The following is a 25,164-nucleotide window of genomic DNA, read 5'->3' as shown; positions in this document are numbered from 1 at the left end:
GACGTAGTCGTTGGGGGCAAAACCGAAATAGAGCACGATACAAATTTGGCCAATCTGCTTCAACGCATAAGGGAGTTTGGATTCACTATCCGTGCCGAGAAATGTGCATTTAAGATGCAGAAAATCGAATACCTCGGCCATATAATCGATCGTAATGGAATCAGACCCAACCCGACAAAGATAAATGCGATTAATAATTTACCAGCACCAACAAACATACAGGAGGTTCGCTCATTTTTGGGTGCTATTCATTATTATGGCAAATTTGTTCCCAGGATGCGGGATTTGAGGTACCCCCTGGACGAGTTATTAAAGGACGGTAACCAGTTCCTCTGGACGAAGCAGTGCGAGGAGGCCTTCAACAAATTTAAACATATTTTAACATCTGACCTGCTTTTAACTCACTATGACCCTAGAGCTGAAATCATCGTAGCCGCAGATGCCTCCTCCGTCGGACTGGGTGCAACAATAAGTCACACATTTAAAGACGGGTCAACAAAAGTGGTTCAACACGCGTCCCGTGCATTAACAAAAGCCGAAGCAGCATATAGCCAAATAGACCGCGAGGGATTGGATATCATTTTTGCGGTGACGCGTTTTCATAAAATGCTGTACGGTAGACATTTCCGGCTTCAAACCGATCATCGACCCCTGCTACGAATCTTTGGCTCCAAAAAGGGATTCCCTGTCTACACGGCGAATCGGCTCCAAAGATTCGCACTAACATTGCAGCTGTACGATTTCCACATCGAGTACATACCAACGGACAAATTCGGCAACGCAGACGTACTATCCCGGCTTATTGACAAGCATGCTAAGCCGGACCCGGAATATATGATCGCCAGCATCGAGCTTGAGGAAGCTGTAAGTTCTGTAGCCATAAAATCACTAAACACTTTTCCGATTCGTTTTAGAGAAGATGAAAAGGCTACATGCAACGATGTTTTACTTCGTAACGTATATCGGTACGTCACGAACGGTTGGCCAAGGAACGTCACATTCGGCAAGGATCTGGCACGCTTTTACAGCCGGAAGGACGCCTTAACAACCGTTGGGAACTGCATTTTGTTCGGGGAGAGGGTAGTCATCCCCGCGGCTTTGCAGACGAGGTGCCTGAAGCAGCTCCACCAGGGACATCCAGGCATACAGCGGATGAAGGCGATAGCGCGCAGTTTCGTCTACTGGCCATTATTGGACGACGACATCACTGGCTGCGTCGCTACTTGCGATGCTTGCCAGGCCGCAGCAAAGTCTCCACGTATGTCTGCACCAGCGCCCTGGCCAAAACCATCAGCTCCCTGGCAGCGAGTGCACATCGACTACGCCGGACCAATCGATGGTGCATACTTCTTGATCGCAGTTGACGCCTTCACGAAGTGGCCCGAAATCGTGAAAACTGCAAGTATAACCTCACATTCCACAATCATTCTTTTGAGAGGAATATTTGCCAGATTCGGACCACCAGTCACACTGGTTAGCGACAACGGGACTCAGTTTACCAGTGAAGTCTTCAAGGAGTTCTGCGACGCTAACGGCATTGAACACATCACGACTGCACCGTTTCATCCCCAATCGAACGGCCAGGCCGAGCGGTTCGTGGATACCTTCAAGCGGGCCTTGAAGAAAATTCGAATCGAGAAGGCATCGCTTGAGGAGGCTTTGGATCTGTTCCTGCAAACATACCGTTCCACCCCGAATCCAATGTTGGACCAACGCACGCCTGCCGAAGTCATGTTCAACCGGGCGACGCGGACGGTTCATCATCTGCTGCGGCCCTCACCATCACGGGAGTCTTCAGCGAATAGCGGTTTCCCCAAATGGCGTCCTGGAGATTTGGTTTACGCCAAAATATTTCGCGGCAATTCATGGAGTTGGATTGCAGGGGAGATCATCCGCAGCATCGGCACCGTAATGTACGAAGTCATCACAACGGAGCAACGGAGGCTTCGGCGCCACGTGAATCAGCTCCGTCGTCGTACTACAGTCTCTAGGAAACTAGGAGAGCGGGATGAAGATAATCTGCCGCTACAGATCCTGTTAGAGGAGTGGGGTTTGCCCACGGAACAAAGCTCCACTCCCTTGTCCGAGCCATCAGCGCCTGTGCCCACATCGCAGCCGGATGTCTCAGCATCATCTCCGGCAGCCCCTGTGTTTCGGGAAGCAGCACATCCATCCTTGGGTGTCGAGGACGTCAACCACCAGCAGGCACGACTACCACGACGTTCTTCTAGGAGTAGAAGACTGCCTCGTAGGTTCAGCGCGTACCGGCTGAATTAAAAGGGGAAGGTGTTGGGAAAACTGAGCGCAGCACCGCTACTCAACCCTGTCGCCACGTGACAAGGGCTTGACGTACGCGTTCGGCTAAGCTCGGCGCTGCTCGACTAAGTTCGGGAATGAAGGGCTCGGGATCGGTCTCTTCATCTTTTATCCGCCGACCCGGACGGACGTAGCGCGTGCTCGTCCCGTTTTATCTTGTACAGTGCGTGTCTTGTAAACGCGTCTATTTTATGTAATATGTAATTTGTAAAATAAATAAGTAATAAGTTGCAAACCATAAAAATGGTGCTATTAACTGATACTGTATCAAATCATAAAACCACGATTGTTACTAGGGCGAACGGATCTGTGGGCCACGCGAAGGATGCGGCGTTGTAAATCAAACCCGCTCGGGTAACAGCGATCTTCTCAACCGTTCGACATCAATGATTAACCTTCCCGCTAGTTGCTCTCTCAAGTAATTTGAGGAGCCTATGCCGCAGAAGGGGGTGAAGAGGAATGAGAGATTTCTTTCGTGATCCGAATATGCAAAATTAAAAAAAGACGAGGTTTCTTAGAGTTGCAAAATCCGAATGGTTTGTTTATTAAAAGTTCGGTCCCTATTATACCCCCGGAAGCCCATACATTTTAGGGTGTTAGTGTATCCTTTCCGAGGATAAATAGTACATAAGTGTACGTACGCGTGAGTGCCGCATGTTAGTGTTTTTGACGCATATTTATTCCGCTTTTACACGTAGCGTTCCCGGTTTCTAGATTAAGATGATCGCGCACCACGCGAAATTACAGTTTGAGACATTCGTTACGGAATAATTATTGCGAACGTAACAACGATTGTGTAAATATTTATATACCAGGTTCCGCGTATCTCGGACACTACCTTAACGTGGAGAGTCTTAAAACTTGTTAGTCTGCACAAGTGCTTATTAAAGCTGTATGCTGTTTAAAACTATCTTAGCCACAACAATAGAACTGCAAATTGTGATCTGGAAAGTCATACTGATATTAAGCCAATGGAATCCATTTTTATTGATATGATAGTTCATTTGTGTGTCCAATATGTGTCAGCCATGAAGATATTTTGTCAAACAAATTCCCCAAAAAGCCAAAATGATATTTTGTAATACAAAAGTATACATGACTGGAAGTTTCCAAAACACTTATTATGTCTTGTTTATTATGGCACAGCCTTGACATAGCTTGTGGTGCAAATTGAGGGCATTTGAAAAAATCTTAACTCGATTCGATTCGAGTCGAGAAAATGAAATCCAAAGTTAACTTTTGCATACAAATGAACACACAAAACTCGTCAACGCGACGTCGAGACGACTCGGTTATAGGAATAGAATATGCTGGATAGTCTTATTAGGCCGTACAAGACATGCAAATGAAAAAGGGAGACTTGATGAAATAATCGTAACAATAACGTTGAAACTATGATAAGATTGAACATGTTCCTTGGGAGGACCGGAATGGCATGGTATGCTGCATGCTAGATTCCAGGAACAGTGTGGGTTCATGATAGGTTTCAAGAATCGATTTAGGTTCATGATAGATTCCAGAACCGATATGTGTTCGTGATCGACGTTTTACGTTCGATTCCAGAACCGGTACGGGTTCAAGATCGGTTCCAGGACCGGTAAGGTTGAATGATTGTTTCCATGACCAGTATGGATTCATGATCGGTTCCAGGACCGGTATGCGTTCATGATAGGTTCCACGACCGGTAGGAGTACATGATCGGTTTCAGAACGAATATGGATTCATGATCGATTCCAAGAACGATATAGGTTCATGACAGGTTCTAGGACATTTGACATTTTTCCTGCAGAGTAAACGTTTCTTTACCATGCATTTACTAATATTTACCTATTCAACCACTCAACCACTCACACTCGAACAATTAGAACATTTATCTAGAATTACAGGAGTACAGGAGGAGTGTCATTGTGACAAATGACATTTTTTAGAATGACTGTCGAATGTCATTTTGAATCTGTAATTCGATTCATCAAACAGATCGAATGAAACAATTTGGTGTCAATAATTATCGCAACATCGGGTACAACAGCTACCACCTTTTTTGTATAAAATTATTGATAAATGAGATGAAACATCACCTTAGTAATACAACCAACATGCTGTCTCACTCTGTCAGGTTTGATGATTTCTTGAGTAGAACGATAAAACATGTTGACTACACCCTAGTGACGTCAAACGTGCGCTGCACTCAACAGATGTGAGCGAGTGGATTATTGTACATCGGGCGCAACGCTCACACGAAAGCGATCAGGGACAACGTCTCTCTCAATCTACCACAAACGCGTCGGTCAGCGAGAGTGTTTCAGTGTACCAGCATGTTGCTGTCGCTTCCTTTCGGATCGTCACTTCGATACGGCAGCTCGGTGAGGAAAGTTCGATGCAAGATGAATGCATATTTCGTAAGTGATTTCTTTTGCAGTGCGAGTGAAAAACAAAAACTAAACAACATTATGCATGCTTACACAGGAGGTAAGCTTCATCATAAATATATTCAAAAAGTTGGAGCTAATTTGCTACCGTGGTTGTGCGTGTGTGTGGTGGATATTTGTGCTGCTCTTTTCAGGCCAAGTGCGTGACAGGTCGGCCAGCGTTGTGCCACTTCGAGAAGCATTTGCGCGGAATAAGCGCTTTTGTCTGTTTTTGGGCAACATTAGCTCGCTCTACGACGATAGAATGCTTGGTATGTTGTTGAACCTATATGGCCCCTTCCGGGAGATGATCTGCTCGCGCCCCACATTCTCCGTCGCGGTAAAAAGCGCAATCGTTGTTTACGACCAGCCAGGAACCGCTGGAGAACGCGGCCCGTCACCTAAACGGTGCTTGGCTGGCGGGCATTAGGATGTACGCGGCGGCCAGCTTTACTACCACCAGCCGACCAATCCTGACGTCCACCGAGCTGCACGTTACCAATTTCAGCGAATGGATCGACGAGGAAGTACTACACGAGCTTTTCGGTCGGATAGGCCGGGTGATGCAAATAGTAATGGGCCGGTGCGTGTACGGGTACCGTGAGGCGTATGTGTCGTTTAGGTCGGCCATGGACACGGAGGAGGCACACTTGCAGCTCAACGGATGGGATATGGGCGATGGGTTTGCGCTCCGCGTGCGACATTCTTACACCGTGCACGGTGGAGCACCAGTTTCGCCGGCCGAGTTCCAGCGCCTGCAGACGAACCGGTTCCTCGGTGGGTACGTGCGCGTGTCCGGCTTGGGGCAGTCGTTCGGAGCGGTGCGGCTGCGCGAACTGTTTGGGACGTATGGCCTCCTGAGGGATGTGTCCGTGCTGCGGGATCAGGACCGAGAGCCGCTCGGTTGGGCGATATTGCGCTACCAGAGCGATAAACAGGCTCTTTTCGTCTCCCGCATTATGGACAACACCGTGGTGGACGATACTCGTCTCAAGGTCGTGAAGCTGTCCAACCAACTATTGCCGTTCACTGACGCTGTGTAAGTATGAGTGTGTGTTTGTGTGCGTGGAAGTGGAAAATTTCATTCAGTGATGTGTTTTTCCTACCATTTCCCAGTCCGATCGACTTGAGCACAGCATTTATTCCGGCGGTGGCTAGCTCATCGGCTGCCACATCCCTCTTCCCAAGAGCCTGGTTGGGTGTGTAATGTCTTCCACGTGCTTTCGCCCAGTCGCTGTTGGATTCCATATCGCTCATTCTAAAACTTCGTTTATCAGCGAAGCATGCATCCTGGCAGAGTGAAGAGGATACCCACGCTGAAGAATAGTGTTCGAGTGCAAGTGAAATGTGCAATTTAAAGTTTGTTTTTTTTTTTTTAAATCTTTGTATATCGATTCGAAGTTCACGTTTACTTTTACTTGAGCAAGGAGTGGAGCTCAGTGCATTAGAAGAAGGTTGTTTCACACTTATTTGAATGAATTTAGAATAACTCACCATTGTACTTACTGCCAATCGCATACCATTTCCATTATCAGTCTATACGAGCTTCGTTAGAAATATTAGAAATATTAGAAATATAACACTGGAAACTCTTCCACCAAGACGGGTTTTGTTACGGTGATGAGAGTGAAGTTCAAGAATGCTTGTTTCGCTAGTGAAATAAATCATAAATAAGAAAAAGCAATTTTGGAACTGTTTTAATTTAAAGGCATTATCAATGCCACAGACAGGCACGATCTTTGGGATATAATTGTATGCAGTAATGGATATAAGCCACTGAGGCGCTCTGGAGCTGCTGACCAAACTTCCAGCGTTTTACGAGCCATAATGCTCACAGTTATCTCGAGCCGCACGAGAGACGAAAGCCATAAAGCCTCGTAAAATAACACGACAGACGAAGATATGTGATCTTCATTCATCGATTGGACACCGCGGTCGCCGCCGTTTGTGCCGTCCGACGCAGACGGACGGTTTATGACATGGCCCCGGGGGTGGTTATGCGAAAACATACGGTTTGCGTCGCATCGCAAGCACCTTTGAAAGTCCCCGGCGAATGATGCTGCGAAGGAAGTATGAAAGAGGGTGATGGAGTGGGCCGAAGAAGAATCAGTAGAATGGAACCAAGCGTCCAAGAACATGCTGTCTTCCAAACGATCACTTTCTCTTTCTCGTTTAGTCCCACATTCTCTCTCTTTCTCGCTTGCTTTTTCGTCTTCCACCGTGTTCGTTTGCAGTAAAGAGATTGAGTCTCAGCTGTTTTATCATTTACGTTTGTCTATTTTGCTCGGTCAATACCCCGATGCTTTGGAGAGTTTCTTCCGGCATATTGACGCAGTCGCTCCTGTTCGCTGTATTATTTCCCACATTCACTTTTGATGTACCTATTTAAATAGTGATTTCTATTCAAAAGTATCCTATATTCGTACATTTTGATACAATACTGCTCATCGTTGGTAAAAGTGGACAAGAGGAACTATAACCCGAAGCTCTCGGTTATTGAGGCTTCTAAATTCGTGCAAATAAGCTTTTAAAAGTTGTCTGCATATTTGAGGCTTAGTTTTTCAAATATTAAAATCGAATTCAGCAATGCATTAATGAAGCAATCCTCTATCATACAACAAATTGTTCTTGTTAGTCATTTACATGTAAGTAGGCCGTATACCGTTTGGCGGTTAAGGACGGACATGTCTCAAAAGAAGCTCGTGGCCTGTGACAAGATGCGTCTTACCACCTGTCTGCCCTAGACAACTTGTCTATGTGGTGTCATTATGGCGCCGGTTCGGCCGTTGTACCGACTTTCGAAGCGCGTGAACGAGACGACCGCTCAACGAGCTGATAACACGTGTGTGAAAAGCAAAAACATAATCCCCGCAATGCTCGGTCGACCATTCTCGCGTCAGCCTTTCTATTAATGCTACTTGCCTGCCATTGCTTTCGCATACTAGTACTGAAAAATACTTCACAGGAAAATAAAAGAAAATCTAACAAGGCACTGATCGATTGGTGACAAAAAGAAGACGTAGAAAACATCCACTGCGCTGCCAGTGCATTGGACTGTATCGATCTTTTTGATCTGTGTTAGCAAGATAACGTGGAAACTTCCGTGCATTATCAGATGTATTGTGCCTGAGTCAGTGTAACTAGAAACAAAATGTTCTTTTTAAAGTTTGATATCCCGTTGCTTCTCTATAAAAATCTTTTCTCCGAAAGTCATGGTGCACAACCAAATAAAGCAATAGCAGAAGCAGAACTTTTACATCTGCTTTCATTCGATCGCCAAATTTATGAATTTTAATTGTATTCTTGTTCCGATACATGACGATCAACGGAATGCAAATGATATACCGACACTGAAATAGCCATTCACCATCCCCTTCATTGACTCAAACTGTAATAGGATGCACATCACATCGCTTGCGCCGAGACGTTCGCCCGGCAAAGCAATCGTGTGAAATAAAAACGCACAGCAGCATGTAATAATTCGTCCGGCAAACCTTGGGCAGACAATTGCGCTCAGACGATCTGCGCGAAACTGTATGTCAGTAACCATAGCATGGTAATTTCACCCGCACTCAACCTTTCTTTCCCCGTGAAACAACTAATGGATGAGTTTTCGGATATCTGATCAAGCAAATCGTTTCAGGATGCTATCGTTGGAATGCAACTAGACACGATTAAATGCTGCATCGTACTAAGGAGAGTAAGCTTTATTTCAAGTAAATGGGTGCGTTGTGACAATTGAACAAACTGAAGCTGTTGTTGAATATATTAAATAATATTAAAGTTTAATAGTTCAATAAGAATGCTGCGTTATTATAATCAAAGTAGAGTACACGAAATAACATTGAGCTGAATAGTTCTATCAAATGGGATATTAATAAAATTGTAGTGCTCAAAGATAGTCAGTGTATGTGTACATACATCAATGAATATTGAGCGTTATTATTATTGGAATACATCATCGTTGACAACCAGATTTCCAAAGATTTCAAACATTGCATCGTCATCTTTATTCCAAGGAGCTTTGGACACTTTGCGTCCAAAACGGCCGGCCTGTTGTTTGGTAGTGACGTTGAGTTTGGGTACGACAGCCTGACTTGGCCTCGGATCGTCCGATCGAGCGCCACGTACTTTTCTTTCACTGCTGGTAGCACCATGCGAGGGATTCCGCTTGGGCTCGAGCTCGGATGTCTCCTTTCTCCAGCGAACCTCATTCATTCGCTCCCGGTATGTTTTGACAAACCAGCAGCCGTGGCGGGTCTTCATAACAAGACTAGCTACCTCCGCTGATTCTAACAGTACGACCACAGCGTTGGACGGACGGTGCTGGATCTTGGGCTGCATGCACAACAGAACTCGGCCGTACGGTGCGAACCGCTTGCAAATGGCGCTATGCGTTAGGTACTGCTCCTTGTTGCCGATTACGACAGTGCGCTGGTAGTGGTGCAGCTCGCTCGAATAGTCCCCATACGAGCACACCAGCAGCGGCTTGTCGTGGAACACCTTTCCGTTCAGTCGGCGGATCACATTTTGGACGTCCCGAGTGGTCGCGAACACGGCCGAGCCGTACAACAAGGACTCTCCAGTCATTGCATTTCGTGCGATCTTCGCTGAGATTACGGTCCCGGCCTTCGAAAGGTAGCGGCGTAGCAGCTGGTCGTTTACGTTGGGCGCCAGATTTCCGACGTACACGTGCGTGAGGGTAGCTTTTCGCTCCATCGCTTGCAATAACGGCTGTACAGGGGATACACGTGAACATACAGTTAGATGCAGTTTAGTGTAAAACTAGCACTACAAAAACCAAAAAACACACACCCACACTCATACCTACATACAAACTGAGCAGCTTCGCAAAGGCACTATATTCCAATACTCACACAATAATGGAAAGCTGAGTCTGCAAAAACATAACCGATCAGTAGCACGGTCAAAGAGAGAATGCGAGCCACGCTCTAGCGCAAGAAGGTACGCATCGAAAGTGTTTTGAAGTGCTCACATGCACATTCATGCACACATCATCCGGTTAGAGTGTCCAGTTGTGCATTTGTTTATATGACTAGGTAATGTTCGAACGCACTTGCGTCCACTGCAATCTCAAAAGTCTAATGCTCCATCCCGGAGTGACTTCTTAACCCTAACTTCGCTGTGCTACTACTTTTTTTTTTTTCTTTTGGCTCAACAACCGTTGTCGGTCAAGGCCTGCCTGTACCACTTATGGGCTTGGCTTTCAGTGACTAATTGATTTCCCCCCATAGCAGGATAGTCAGTCCTACGTATGGCGGCACGGTCTATTTGGGGATTGAACCCATGACGGGCATGTTGTTAAGTCGTACGAGTCGACGACTGTACTATGAGACCGGGTGCTACTACTACACTCCTTTATTTTTTGTCAGCTATTGTTCCATTGAGCTGTTGGCCATGCTCTTGGGTGGATCATATAATTTTTGCTCCGTTTGGAATATCTTGCAAACGCAAGACCAGCGCGGGGGCCATAAATCATCGGACACCGTTCCCTCGGTCTGACATGACTGGTATCGTACAGCTCACCGTGTCTGGAGCCGTATCGATGTGATCGATACCCGGTCTATGGATGGACGAAGATCGCAAGGCTTCAATCCGTGACAAACAGCGAAAATCGATCGTTGCTTCTATGCGTTCGCTTTATTGGGAGCAGCTTCAATGCGTACAGTGGGGACAAGAACATCTCTTTTTGCAATAAAACTGTTGCTTCAGATTTACAATATTCACCACAAAGCAGAATCTTATGATGACGTTCTCGCACCCTTGTGAACCAAGACTTTCCCATTGCGTCTTATTGAGGATGGAAGCAGCTATGACGATGCGTTGATATTACATTAACTTCAAGGGAAGAGTAGATCCATTCTGTTTTACAATTTTTATCATTAACGTTTTTGTCGTTACTGGAATACCAATTCCGATATTTATTTGTGTAACAATTTGTTCGCAAATTGTACATACGATACATCCGATTCATAGCGTACGTTTTTTCTCCAAGGATTTCTCGAGTGTAGAGGGTTTGAGAGTGTTCACAAAAAGCCATAAAGCAACCCATAAGCCTGCTCTCTTGGAGTGTCGGCAGAAAGCATTAAAACTACTGGGGAGCAGTTTCCGGTGGAAACATACATTTCTTTTGATATTTGTGGATACTTTTGTGCATCATTTGTGGATGACTTCAGCGTGACACCCCTCGGATGGCAAACTATGCTCACGCTTAGCTCATTAAATCCCAACAAAAAGGAACAGAAAAGCAGATCTTTTGGATTTCTGACAATAATGCTTTAAGATGAGAGAGGCAATGGTCATCTACACCTGGAAATGCTTCTCAGCATCAATTAAAAAAAGGTTGTAGACCTGTAGTAGTAGTTGTAGTAGTAGCTTTATTGTTTGGTTTGTACATGAAAATGCAATTTCATTGTGCATTTTTACAATGGGTCCGTATGCATACTCTCCTCATTGGTATTACTAATTTTCTATTGGCTTAGCTGATTTGTATTTTAGATAATTATATGCCTTTAAATTTTCTAGATGGAAAAATTTATAAAAAACCCCCTGCAAAAATAATTTGTTTTTAATCTAATTCTATCCTAACTTACAATCTAACTAAATATAACTAACCTTAAATCTTCCTAGATTCTGTTTAATTCACGTATTACCTGGCAGGTGCTGTTGTTGCATTTAACTCTATATTTTGAATTATGTTTTACTATAATGCTAGTTAGTAATTCGGTGTTTGTGTAGGAGTGTAGAGTTGAAGTTCTAAACCAAGGTGGAACGTTAACAATCATTTTAAGTACTTTATTTTGGAGTACTTGAAGGCTTTTTAAATGTATTTTGGCAATCTTATTCCATACTGGACAAGCGTAGATTAACAATGGTCTAATAAAACAATAGTAAATGAATTGCTTGTTTTTTAGATTTAACTTGGATTTCCTGTGCAAGAATGTGTATAATATTTTAATTGTTTTTTCAGCTTTCGTTATTACATTTTCGATATGATACTTGAATGTTAAACGTTTGTCTAGGAGTACCCCTAAATATTTCACTTTATTACTCCAAGGCACTGATACACCATCTATCATAAAATTGCTGTTTGGAGTTTTTCGATGACTTACATATCGTGTGAAGAATATGGCCTCTGTTTTAGATCCATTAATTTTTAACTTCCAATCTAGATAGTACTTGCTATACAAGGCTAGTGATTTGTTAAGTGATTTTATAATTGTTTTTGGATGTTTGGCAGTACTCGTCACAGCAAAGTCATCTGCGTATAAGTATTGAGTGCAATTTTTCATTTTAGGAATGTCTGCAATAAATATGTTGAAAAGTAAGGGGGAAAGAATACTACCTTGTGGCACTCCTGCCACAGGAGTGAAGCTATTTGATGTTGTATTCGAAATGTGAACCTTGTTTTTCCTGTTGGATAGGAATGATTCAATAAGTTTAATGAGCGTAATTGGATAACCATAGGAAATAAGCTTAAATAATAAACCTTTATGCCATATGGTATCAAAAGCTTTTTCACTATCCAGAAGAACCATTCCGGTTGATTTTTTTGTAGTACTATTGTACTTTATTGATTTGGTGAGTCTGTCTAACTGATGTGTTGTTGAAAGGGACGGTTGAAAACCAAATTCAGATGCAGGGATAATGTTGTGAGCTTCCGTGTGAACTCGAATTCTGTTCGCGATTAACTTTTCCAATATTTTACCTATACTACTTAGCAAACTAATAGGACGGTAACTTTCTGGTAGGGATTTATCTTTACCAGCTTTAGGGATAGATATTATATTGGCTTGTTTCCAGTGGGTAGGGAAATATCCAATTTTGAAACAACCATTAAATATAAAATTCAAATAAATAATTGCCTTTATGGGAAGCTTTTTGAGACATTTGTTATTAATCATATCAGTGCCAGTGGCTTTCTTGTTATGAAGATTTTTTGTTATTTTCATTAGCTCTTCTGGAGAACTCAATAAGGTGTTGTCAAGGCTGAGCGAACGATTAGTTTTTAAGAATCTTCTAACCGTTGAATTTACTTTATTTTCCATGGGATTGATCAAATCGCTAGTAATTTTGTGGGCAGATTCAAATTGCTTTTTAATTAATTCACATTTTTCTTCAGGTGAAATGTAAATTTTGTTATCTACTTTTAACGGTGGCATAGAATTTTGTTTGTTTTTAACTGTTTTAACGAATTTCCACATTTTGTCGTTGTTATTTGTATTTTGGTTAATCTTAATGAGATTCTGAGACCACGAATCATTACGAAGTAAATCTAGTTCATATTAAATTCTTACATTTAGGCAAGTGGCAAAGACATAGAAAATGTAATAGTCAAAAACAAACGACTATTACATTTTCTATGTCTTTGCCATTTGCGTCGTATAAGGTTTCTTCTTGTAATTAAATCTTTTATAAACTCTGGGATTTGAATATTGTAAAGGCTTGGCTTAATCCTTGGTACTGCAATATTATGAGCTTCAGTTATATAGTTATTAATATTTTTGATCATATGGTCTAGTTGTTTAGGATGTTTTATGCTTTGAAGGTTAAGTTCGGTCAAATCTATGTTATTGTTTATGTGATTCTGAAATGACTCCCAGTTGGCAGCTCTATAATTAAATATTGATTTGTTTGGTATTACTATTGGTTTAGTACGAAGGATTTTGAAAACTACTGGGAGATGATCTGATGATAGTTGGGTAACAGTTTTTGGGTCAGAAATATTGTGTGAGATATTGGTTAGTATTATGTCCAAGGTTGAAGGGGACTTTTTGGGGTCTGATGAATAAAAGGTGGGGGATTTCGGCCAGTGTATCGAAAATAATCCAGTTTGCATTTTATCAAACAGGACCTTTCTAGCTGAGTTAGAACATAAACAATTTCAATATTTGTGTCTTGCATTCAGGTCTCCGCAAATAATGTAGTTTTGATTGTGTCTAGTTAGGTTACCAACATCATTTTTGAAAGCTATAAAGTTTTTGTTTGCACCCGGATTGTATACAGATATGAGTGTTAAATTTCCACCTGGTGTTTCTATTGAGATTGCTATAGCTTCTAACACTTTAAGATTAACACTTTGACCGCCAGCCTGACGTCACAGTTTTTGAGTGAGCACGTAGCGCATGGCAAGAGAGCGATGAGAGCGACAGTTTCTCGTGCGATTGTTATCACTCTTTTGTTTCATTGCGATAAGCGGAGTAGCACATGTCGTTCTCGTTCTCTCTTTGCTACCTCATTCGTTCTCAAGAGAATCACTGAGCGTCCGATGCAAAGCTGAACGGTGAGCAAAACCGTCATGCGAATTTATATGACACGGCGCTTAAAGTGTTAAGAGAGTTCATTAGCCTATGTTTGATTTCATTTTTAATCAATATATCTCCTGTAATTCTATCAAACCTATGTACTTTATAATTAGGAATGTAAAAACTTTTATTCGGCTTTAAGTATGTTTCACTAATCAATAATACGTCTATATTAAATTTTTCTATGTAATCTACTATTTCAATACGCTTGTTTTGGACACTATTGGCATTTCAGTATGATATTTTGAGAGCGTCATTGATCATTTAGATGGCATGCAGTATTTTGTTACGATGGCAAAAATTGTCATCAACTGTTCTTGCTTCGATTTGCATGGTGCGAGATTGCAAATAACTTCTTCTATTATCGGTAAGATTTCAGTCCTGTCGAATAGGTCGTTGTTAGTATTAGCGTATCGTTGCTGGTTTGTATTAGTTTGAACCCTTTGAGTCCATCTTTGAAGAGGAGGTTTTTGTGGTAGTGATGGAAAGTCTTTGTGGTGTGATGGTGCAAACTTACGGTTTGTGTGTGTTGTGTTTTTGGCTACGGGAACCGGTCTTTGTGAGCACTCGTGGAATCTAGCGGTGTGATTGCCGTCGCAGTTTGCGCATTTGAGTTTGTGTGCGGGTACTCGTCCGTCTCCTGCTGATGACCCGGCTGTTAGTGGACAGATGATCGAATCGTGCTCACCAGCACATAGATAGCATTTTTTGGCACGGTTACAGTTAGCTGCACCGTGACCGAAGAGTTTACAGCGTTTGCACTGCATGGGACCTGGTTTGCTTGAGAAGTATTCCCAATTTACTCGGCAATGATTGACTGCTCTGATATTTTTTAGCAATTGAAGCAATTGATACGGCGTGTTCGTCGTACTTCTTGTTCTTTATTGGGAGTTTCTTTACCTCCACTGGGAAGATGTTTTCTTCTTTAAGAAGTTCTGTCACTTCGTTGGTTGGTAGATCAAATAGACTATGCAAAACTACTTTCGTTGTTTTGTCTTCCTCTAGCTGATATGAGTGGTAGCTTACATTCCTTTCTTTGAATGTGTTGATCACTTTTTTATAATCTTTTATTTCATCGACTTGCACTATTGTTCCATGTCTGGTTGGTTTTGTGGTGTACCGTACTACACCGACGTTTACAATGGTCTTATGTATATACGCCACTGACGTACTGTTAACCGTTATTGGTGGAGGTTTTGTCGATTTAGAGTTTGGAGCACTTTGATTATTGATAGCAGCTTGTTTAGCACGAGGTTCGTTTTTGTCGAGTTGACCCAGTAACTCGAAGCTATTCTCATTGTTTGGCCTCTTCCGACTTTGTATTAGTGTGTCAACACTAAGCGTGGATGACGCTAGGGATTTTGTCCCTCACAGCGACCTACTCTTTCCCATGACGGGTAGAGTGGTGTGAGAGAGTGATCGTTATAATATTCGGATACTATTTTGCAACGCAAGAGAAACAGGTCCGTTCCCTTCCACCTCTGAGCTGCTGCTGAGGTTGTAGATCATTGCTTTGGTGAGCATTAAGAAAATGTAATAATCCATTTTATTGCTTTGCTGATTGCTCTTTTGAGTGTTTTCTTGTCTGGGGGTTTTTGCGTCTTTCAGGTGAATAAATACCGTTTTGCTTCGAAATAAGCACTCTTTGGGCCGTTTCCGTACAATTGAAGTCGGTTTGAAGCTGCATTGATTAGAATGCGTCCGGTTGTGAACTTACCGACAGAAAATGTTAATGTACCGGGACATCAGAGCCTACTGGAGATCACACACATTTTTAAGTGAATGTAATAGCGCATGGCCCATATGTTAAATTTAAAAGCGTCTTGGCCAGAGACTGGACATAACGAAATTAAATTAAAACTTGATGAATGAAAGGAGTTTGAAGCTGTCTGTAATTTAAATCAAAATTATATGTAGGCTCTCTTTCTATTGTTACGGAAATTATTGAAGCGATAGCAAATCCTTTCCTGGATTACTCATCGCATCGTCATCCCTAAGCGAACACTTGCGTAAAATGAGTGAACGATGTTTGCGATCATATAGGCACGTACCGAACGAAACTGTGCTCTGGGCAGGGCTTTCCAGCGCAAGGTATACAAAGTACATCAAATACGAGCAGAATATCATCCGAAACAGTCCCATCTCGAGCATGAGAAAATTAAATTCAATTAATAAACAAGACAGCACTCCACGGAAGGATGACATACGTATCAAAACACAGATTTTCTATGCAGATCATACACAAACTAAAACATTATTATCATTCTATTACACGATTTTACCTATACTGTCTTTTAACGAAACTAATGCTGAGAAACCCTGGGAAGTATCAAGAATGAGTCAGGCAAATAACTGCACACGGTTGGTCACTTACACTAAGAATACAATTCCCAAATAGCCACATTACGACCACAAGGTCGAAAAAAAGTCTTATAATTTTGTTTTCTTCTATTATCAGACTCCACAGTCTTAAAAGGAAATTGGTTCTGATACTTGCTATTTTATATCATGCAGATAGCTGAAAACCTAAGACAACAACCGAAAAAGTCGAAATTTTTTCACGGTTGAACTGTTTCACGAAACTTTCATCTTCATTAACGGTCTTTTCAAGTTGTGTTGCATTGTCGTTGTTATTTATCGAAGATTTTGACAAATACAGAAAGAATCAAAGAAGAAACGAAGAAAAGACTTTTTCTTCGTTCATTTCTTCATGTGTAATGGCGTATGCTTTGACAGATCTTGGCGTGCTACGGTGGGTGATTGTTGTACAGTGCGTGGTTGATGTGAAGTAAAAAATAAGTATAAACTAAAATTAATTAACCAAAATGGCTGATGAAAATTACGCACGCAATATGAAAAAGAGTGGTTTGTTGTACAGACGAAAAAGGAAGTTGGAAGATTTAAGAAAAGAAGAAGAGTGTGGTGCTGCTGCGGAATTCGACTATACCGATACGACTGATGGTTTGTGCTACTTTCCTTTTATTAACCATATCAGATTGCATGAATATACGAATTGTTCTTTTGTTGCAGGTATGGTGCAACCAAACAGTGACATTACAGCTAAACTTCTTGGTGAAGCATCTTTTCAAGGGGATGGCGAACAATTTCCGCTGATCTTTAGTCCAAACGAGGAAGAAGCCGAGAGTGGTAAAGAAGAAGCCGAGTGTGGTGAAGGTGAAGCTGAGAGTGTCGAAGGAGAAGCTGAGAGTGACGAAGAAGAAGATGAGATAGACGAAGGAGCTATTGATTTTGATACAATGTCAGTCTCTGATTGTTTGCATTATTTTGCATTGTATACCAATCAAAAGCACTCGGCGATAAATATGTTGCTTAAGATTTTGAGGACGAAGACTAATTTTGCTCTCCCAAAAGATGCCAGAACGCTTCTAAACACCAATAGAAAGCGTCCAAAAATAAAAGATCTGGGAAATGGTTCATTCTGGAACCGTGGCATTAGGAAAAGTCTAATTCAAAGTTTACGGTAAGGCTATTTGAAACACATTTAGAATTAATTAATTTATTAATTTCTTCCATTATTTAATTGCTTTTTTGTTTTTGTTTTGTTTTTAGATTTGCAACAGTACCAGAAACACTATCTTTAAACATTTTCATCGACGGGCTTCCGTTGCACAAAAGCAGTAAAATACAATTTTGGCCGATCATGATCAACATAAAGGAAATGCCTCAGATTGCCCCAATCACAGCAGCTATTTTTTGTGGGCGTACCAAACCAAAAGATGTGAGAAGGTTTATGAAACCACTGGTACATGAGCTGAATATGTTAATGGACGTTGGTATGGTGCTGAATAATCGTCGAGTCACAATTAAAGTACGGGCAATAATAGCGGATTCTCCTGCCAGAGCTTTTTTAAAAGGTAAATACAAAGTAAGCATGTATTTAAAAAAATTGAAAGATACTAATCCTTTTCATCAAATGTACTTTTGACCGATTTTTTTTTGTATCATTCGTACGCTTTGACTTTCTGGACTCGAATGATCTTTATTACCTAAACAAGTAACACTTCCTCTTACATTCTATCACTTAGAATTGGTCCCTAAATAACGCTTTTACACAAACACTATTTCTTATCATAAATTTGGTTGTCAAAAGTGCGGATTACTGGGCGTGAACCTTACTTTACCCGATTGGTACATCTGTAGTAGAACTATCATCGGATTAAACCAATCAGGCCAACAAGAGTGAGAGGAGGATCGAGCGTCTTGTAATACCATGTAAAGATCTCATGTTATTGTAAAAAAAACTAGTAATGGGTAAAGACAAAAATCGGCATCGTTTCTAAATGAATCCGCCAAGCGGCTTCGTAAGGAAGGTGCACTATTCCAAGGCTAGAACCTTTTACCATCCGGAGCCGCCAGTCGACATCCGGAATTTTACGAATCGTCGGAGTCAATAGCCAGTTCCAGCTGCCGGCTAATGGATACGGATTGCTCTGTTGGCAACCACTTAGGAAATGACTGAATGTGGTTGTCGAAGTCTTTTTTCATGCAACTTGAATGGTTGTGACAGGAAACGCATCTTTAGTGCGCGCTCTGACGCAGACGAAAAACTGCTAGACGTCTTATATGTTTTCCTCCTCAAATTCCAACGCGCTATGTTTTTTCGTCTTCTCATATGTTTTGTTTAGATTTGGAAATTTATAAAATGATTTCCCAGTGTGTTTTATACTTTTATTCATACAGAAACTTGCCCCACACTTCCTTCGCAATTTGTGTAAGCCTTGCACGCTTAGTGTTGTGATATCGCCACCCTTCTATCGAATACAGTACACTTTCGTCTTTCTGAATATATGGAATATGCCTTTCTCTATTTCCTCTTGTTGCCCATGCGGTAGCCTACAGTATAATAATCCACTTTGCCGCTCGGATCTCTCTCTGGCCCGACCTGCTACACTCACACATCACCCGAAGACCATTGCCTGTCTTCGGTGAGTGCCCTTAGCCGTTAGGCAGGTTCGGCCATAACACTTAGTGTTGTGAACTGCTCTTTGTACTTCTTATTTTATTTACACATATTAAAACTTTACATAATAAATAATATAAAAACGTACAACACTTTAAAACGTACAATTACGGTGGTCGCGCACCAGCCGCACCGAGCGCCCCTGCCGAGAGCTCCTGCTCGATCGGCTCGCAAACACACTCTCACTGTGCGCTCGGCACACACTAAGCCTTGCGCTGCTTAGTGTGTGCGACAGTGTGCGTGACACACTGTCGTCCCCCTGGACGTTGACCGGTGGCAGCGCAACTGCCACGGCAAGTCCAGGGGTCGGCACGGCTGCCCACAACACTTAGTGTGTGCGACAGTGTGCGTGTACACACTGTCGTCCCCGTGGACGTTGACCGGTGGCAGCGCAACTGCCACGGCAAGTCCAAGGGTCGGCACGCACGGCTGCCCACAACATCTCTCCCTTTATTTATCCGGAGGAGTCGAACCGACACGGGATATTACACTGAGGGAATACCGGTGTGGTGACACCTTCCGGCCGATGCTGATGAAATCTGGGAATGCTGTGGTGTGGGCGCTTTTCTTAGCTTACGGCTACCGGCACCCTTTTCCGCCCCGCCATCGCCATCGCACTTGATCCGTGTTGGCGACGATTACTTGCGGCGGCGGTGATGGTGCGTGTGCCTTCATCGGGTTGAAGCTCGCTGATGAGATGGTGATTATGAAGTCCCTGTCCCTGTTCATGAAACGGGCTGTAGCCGGGGCGGCATGTCCTCCCTTGCCCCTATAGAACAAGATTGCCACCGGGACGTCATGTGGTCTCGCCCCTCTTTCCACTCACAGTGTTGCAGCAGGGCAACCTCGCCCTCCTTGGACATTGTGACACTATTGCTGCTGTTGTTGATGCTGGGCGACATGGACCCTCGCCCTTCCTTCACACGTTCCTGCTGTTTTTGCTGCTGCACTCTGCTGCTGATGCTTAGTGGCATAGACCCTCGCCCTTACTTCACACGTTGCTGCTGCTCGCTGCTGCTGGTGCTGATGCTGATGCAAGTGATGCTGCATCCAGGGCGGTATGGCACCCTTGCCCTCTCGATCACGATGCTGCCAGGGCGGCATGACCCTTCACCCTTTCTTTGCGCGTTGCTGTTGCTCGTAGTGCAAGCTTTAGTATGGGATTGGACATAAATGACAGCAGCTGCGATTTTGCCGCTTCGTCGCATGCATTTTGTCAAATTTCAAATGGTTTAAATCACATCATATAATGATTATCCCTATAGAGATACAATAATGAGTCATATTAGTACCTCAAACAGGTAGTAAATTGAGAAAACTAATTTCTTGGCGCATGTGACAAAATCGCATTCAGCGCTTTTCTGTCCATTACCTAAGAGAACGGCTAAAAGCTAAAAGTATAGCGTCGGTTCTCACCTTCTAACGGTGCTTTTTTAATTTTTTATGTTTAAAATTATAGATACACGGTACCTCTTATGCGCGGATTCGGAGATACGCGGTTTTCTGAATTTGACAATTCTTTGAGCAAATTTTACTGATTTGACACATCTACTGTCAAAGGCCAAAAAAATTCTCTTTTGATCGAATGTTCAAAACATTTCAAAAGAGTTAAAACTGTTAAATTTAGTCAGAATTTTATCAAATAATTAACTAAGTGGCTAAAACCACCCCATGCTTGCAAAATTACATGAGCATTAGTTAAATTTGGGCTGAAAATTACTGGATTCGACTTACGCGGAAATTCGAGATACGCTGTATTTTTCGGACGTTTTCAGTTCCCATTAACCGTGTATCTCGGGGACCACCTGTGTTTATTTTTTCTTTTTTTATTCTATATTGTACTAGTAGTGTAAGTTTTATGTTTTGAAACTTCTACACATTTATTAAAACGAATACAGGCGGTCCCCGAGATACACGGTACCTCTTATACGCAGATTCGGAGATACGCGGTTTTCTAAATTTGACAATTCTTTGCGCAAATTGTACTGATTTGACACATCAATTTCCAATTGCCAAATAATTTCCGTTTTGATCGAATGTTAAAAACTATTTCAAAAGGTTTAAAACTGATATATTCAGTCAGAATCATATCAAATAATTCATAAAGTGACTAAAACCGCCCCCTACTTGCAAAATTACACGAAAAATTGTGATATTTTAGCTGGAAATCACGAGATTCGACTTACGCGGAAATTCGAGATACGCGGTATTTTGCGGCCGTTTTCGGTCCCCATTAACCGTGTATCTCGGGGACCGCCTGTACAATAATAAATAATAACAAAACACAATACAATGAAGTATGAGGCCGCGCGCACGAGCCGCACCATGAGCCCTGCTCGACCGGTAGCCTGTAACACACTCACTCTTCTGGGTTAGATGCGCTCTGCACACACTTAGCGCGCATCGCTAAGTGTGGCGTAGTAGTGTGCGTGAGCGCAGTGTCGATCCCTGGATGTCGACCAGCAGCAGCGCAACTGCTACGGCAAATCCAGGGCTCGGCACGTCTATCCACAACAGTAAGGTAGATAAGTTAGATAAGTTAATTCAGCGTAACTTGATCAAAGGGCTCTAGGCCTACTATTATTCTTACCAAAATTAAAAATCAGACTGCCTCCTGGCAAAATTCTTCACAACGATTAAAAGCTGTGGCTTTACGCTACATCTCGCAAATCATGTGTGTTCATGTACTTTATAAGATATCAATTCAAATGCGAATATATAGTACTCATACTATTTTTCTTTTCAGGTGTTGCATATTTCAATGCAAAGGAGGGATGTGCAAAGTGCACCTGCGAGGGAGAATTCAATGACGAAGGCAGATGTACCATTTTTAAGGATACAAATGCACCACTGAGAACGGATCGTAACTTTCGTCGTAAGGTGTACGGAAAACATCACAGGGAAGTATCGCCTCTTCTAGGCTTGAAGAATTTCGATATTATTGATGATGTCATAGTTGGTGACAATCTTCATTTAATCGATTTGGGGATAATGCGTAGATTACTATTAGGTTGGAGAGATGGAAAACTAGGTCTTAGAACTAAATGGTTTGCTAAACAGATTGAAGAAATATCTAAAAAAATTATAAAAGTTAAACTGCCCAAAGAAATCCATCGAAAACTTGGTCCACTAGAAGACCTCAAATTTTGGAAAGGTACCCAATTCCATAGTTTTTTTAACTATCTTAGCATTTATATTTTGAAAGATAATTTGCCTGATAAAGAATATGAGCACTTCAAACTCTTGTTTTGTGCCATAGTTTTGCTATCTTCTGAAGTTTATCGTTCTAATTGGAAAATCGCTGGTGAAATGCTTAAGGTTTATGTTGAAGATTTCGGTAAACTGTACGGAGAGAAATTTTTAACCAGTAATGTGCACAACTTAATTCACATCTCAAAAGAAGTACAAAAGTTCGGTCCTTTACCTTCAATTTCCACCTATGATTTTGAAAATGCTCTGGGAGGTTTAAAAAAACATCTTCGCAAAGCAGATCAGCATCTTCAACAAATAGTAAATAGACTATCGGAATTGGAAGCATTTAGTCATGATTTACGTTCTATGAATCATAAAGAATTTTGCATATCAACCAAAACCAAACCAAATGGGGATACCATCTTGCAAATGAAAAATTTTATACTTTGTAAAGATAACGGAAACGAATGGTACATGACAAAAGATAATAAGATTGTCAAATACACAAAGTCTTCAGAACAAAACAACAAAAAGATAAGTATATTTGGACAAGAAATAACCGACAAGACAGATTATTTTTTATCACCATTTCCATCAAGAATTATAAACATTTTTCTTGGCGATCTTAAGAGCTTAAATCCTAACGAACTAGTTTGTCATCCTGGCGATATTAAATGCAAATTAGTTGCGTATAGTGTAGATAATAGTTCTGAATATTTGTTTATTCCATTGTTGCACACGTTAACCTAAGTTTAATTTCACGTATTGAAATAGAAAATGTTAGAGCTAGATTTATGTAGTAAGTAAGGCAAATAAATGAAAGGTTTTATGTTTCTTAAATGTAGGCAAGAATTTATATTAATTTTCTTTTACGGCTAGTTGATTTGCGTAGACCTTTGGCCTTAGATCGTTCTAATGCGTGTTTTAATCTATTCATGAAGAAACCTCGCACCGTTTCATCTGTGACTGGCACAAGGTTAGTACTTCCTACGCATTTAAAAAGATTTACTACATTTTTAAATGAATGCATTGCTATTTTAGTTCCTGATTTAGAAATACCTGTCCATGTGCACTTTGTTAAGAAACTCCTATCGAAAAGGGCATCAAGGGTTGCTAACATTCTGTTGTTTATATCTTTATCAATAATTTTTTGTTTCAATAAGCTTACTACTTGGGTATAATATTCTTCCTCATCTAAATCATTTTCAAATTTTTCCAGATCTTCGGCATTGTCTACGAATGGATGGTCAAAACCAGTAAGATTAGTAGTACTTACTTCGGTATGATTAAGTAAAGTATTTAATTGTACTTCGATTATGCCGATACGACTCACTATTTTCTTTTGTTCTTTTAAAATCTGCTTTTGCTCATTACGAAGCTCTATCATCATATTAGTTTGGGCTTCTAGTATTTCTTTTATCGTCTTGTCACGTGAAACTTCTTCTGGGACTACCTCAACTGAACCAACATATTCATCCACTTCTGACAAACTTGGTGTAAGAGGCGACGTAGGTGGTGAGGAGATGTCGATTTCATTCTCGACGCGGATTGGAGTTAAAGAGTTTTCCACAATTCTTGTTGAAAACATATCAGCGTATGAAGTTGTTTCTCTGCAACTAGCTAATATCGGTTCCTTTCCGGAATCTGTAGATGATTCGCCGGACATGATCATTATAGTGCAATCAGCAGCTTCGTATGATAATCCTTGCCGCTTAATCTGACACTCCTGTTTCGTCCATCCTTCTTCCGGAACACTATTATCATTCGTAATTAGATGTTGTATGTTTCCTTTAACGTTTGGCCAAAACAGATATGTTTTTTTATGGCTAGTGCCTTGAACCCAGGAATCAGGAACAATGCTTAATTCAGCGTACCCTTTAGGCCCACGGGTTTGCACTATTGAGAATGGCATAGTTAGATATTGCTGTAAACAAATAGAAATGCTTTTAATACATTAGAAAATCAGTACTGTACTCATGTACTACTCACTTTCTTCTCACGGATACGGAAAACACGTACAAACTCTTTGAACTAAAAGATTTTTTATTATTTACTGCTTTTTAATTACAGTGCTTCGCCAGTAAGTTGTGGCAATAGCCCAATGCAATAGCCAGCATTCGGAACACAATACTCGATTGAAACAAAAAACTAGAACCTTCCAGTTTGCAGTCTGATGAATTTATGAGGAATTTTCAAACCCAACACAATACTCATTTGTATTGTATTTTCATTCGGCGGATATGTTTTTGGCGCGTGTACGGAAAGAGATAAAAAACATTGAGTTGTCAAGCAAAACTAAACGAAAAAAATAAACAACGAAATTTTTTTAACGAATCATCCAAACTTTCAATTTTTTTCGAATTATTTCATTTAAACAAAATGAACCATGAAAAGAGTCTGAAATGTTTCATTACCATAAATTAAATATTTCATATTATGGTACTTTTTTCTATAATTATGGCTTAATAATTTTCACAAACCAAGTCTTATTATTACTGCTATAAGTATATCTTTAAGTCACTATATAAGACGTCGTAAATCGGTTCTGATATGAGTCTGTTATCATGATTTGGCTATTTGGGTTACACAAACACATTGACATGTTTTGTGCATTAGAGGGCTATAAAAGCCGATCGCTCATTGCGCACGCACCCTTTCGTTGTTCAAATATTGTGAAGCTAGTAACATCTTCGTGGCGAGCGTTGTGCAAGTGTCTAAGTGCAAGTCTAAGCTAGTGGAACTTTCCCTATCGAGCGCTACAATTCTTGTTTGTCGTCCAGTGACATTGTCCGTGATCGGTTTCAAGTGTTTCAGAGTCCGAAGCAGTGTTTAAGCCATGGCTACCACCCCAGAGAAAAAGCTGAGTGCGTCGGAATTGGTCGACCTGGCCCCCTTGGCGACTGAGCCAGGGAGTGATCTGGAGCGGGATGAGCATAAGGTC

The 25,164-nt window shown here is 41.6% G+C and overlaps 3 protein-coding genes across 9 annotated transcripts in view; 2 read left to right on the top strand and 1 right to left on the bottom strand.

The window, feature by feature from the left end:
* Positions 1 to 25,164, top strand: part of LOC120958107 (uncharacterized) — an 88,212-nt gene that overhangs the window by 41,336 nt on the left and 21,712 nt on the right. The gene's annotated exons all lie outside the window — the stretch shown is intronic.
* LOC120948285 (uncharacterized) lies at positions 16,498 to 23,085 on the top strand. The gene is made up of 4 exons (XM_049609386.1): positions 16,498 to 17,011; positions 17,081 to 17,531; positions 17,621 to 17,925; positions 21,778 to 23,085. Exons 1-4 carry the CDS (start codon positions 16,876 to 16,878, stop codon positions 22,971 to 22,973), a joined length of 2,088 nt encoding a protein of 695 aa, XP_049465343.1. The 5' UTR covers positions 16,498 to 16,875; the 3' UTR covers positions 22,974 to 23,085.
* Positions 17,948 to 24,800, bottom strand: LOC125907427 (uncharacterized). The gene is made up of 2 exons (XM_049609426.1): positions 24,213 to 24,800; positions 17,948 to 24,147 (listed from the first exon to the last, which is right to left on the bottom strand). Exon 2 carries the CDS (start codon positions 24,133 to 24,135, stop codon positions 23,077 to 23,079), a length of 1,059 nt encoding a protein of 352 aa, XP_049465383.1. The 5' UTR covers positions 24,136 to 24,147; positions 24,213 to 24,800; the 3' UTR covers positions 17,948 to 23,076.

This window comes from Anopheles coluzzii, chromosome X (genome assembly GCF_943734685.1).
Source record: "Anopheles coluzzii chromosome X, AcolN3, whole genome shotgun sequence".
NCBI classification, from domain to species: Eukaryota; Metazoa; Arthropoda; class Insecta; order Diptera; family Culicidae; genus Anopheles; species Anopheles coluzzii.
The sequence above is the reverse complement of the archived record's forward strand: the minus strand, read 5'-3'. Positions and strand labels throughout refer to the sequence as shown.

Excerpts from the sequence above, each read along its gene's own strand:
- LOC120948285 (XM_049609386.1), top strand. The coding sequence starts at position 16,876 with ATGGCTGATGAAAATTACGCACGCAATATGAAAAAGAGTGGTTTGTTG. Across the intron at positions 17,532-17,620 it reads AGTCTAATTCAAAGTTTACG|ATTTGCAACAGTACCAGAAA; the intron begins GTAAGGCTATTT and ends TTTTGTTTTTAG. Across the intron at positions 17,926-21,777 it reads TGCCAGAGCTTTTTTAAAAG|GTGTTGCATATTTCAATGCA; the intron begins GTAAATACAAAG and ends TTTTCTTTTCAG.
- LOC125907427 (XM_049609426.1), bottom strand. The coding sequence starts at position 24,135 with ATGCCATTCTCAATAGTGCAAACCCGTGGGCCTAAAGGGTACGCTGAA.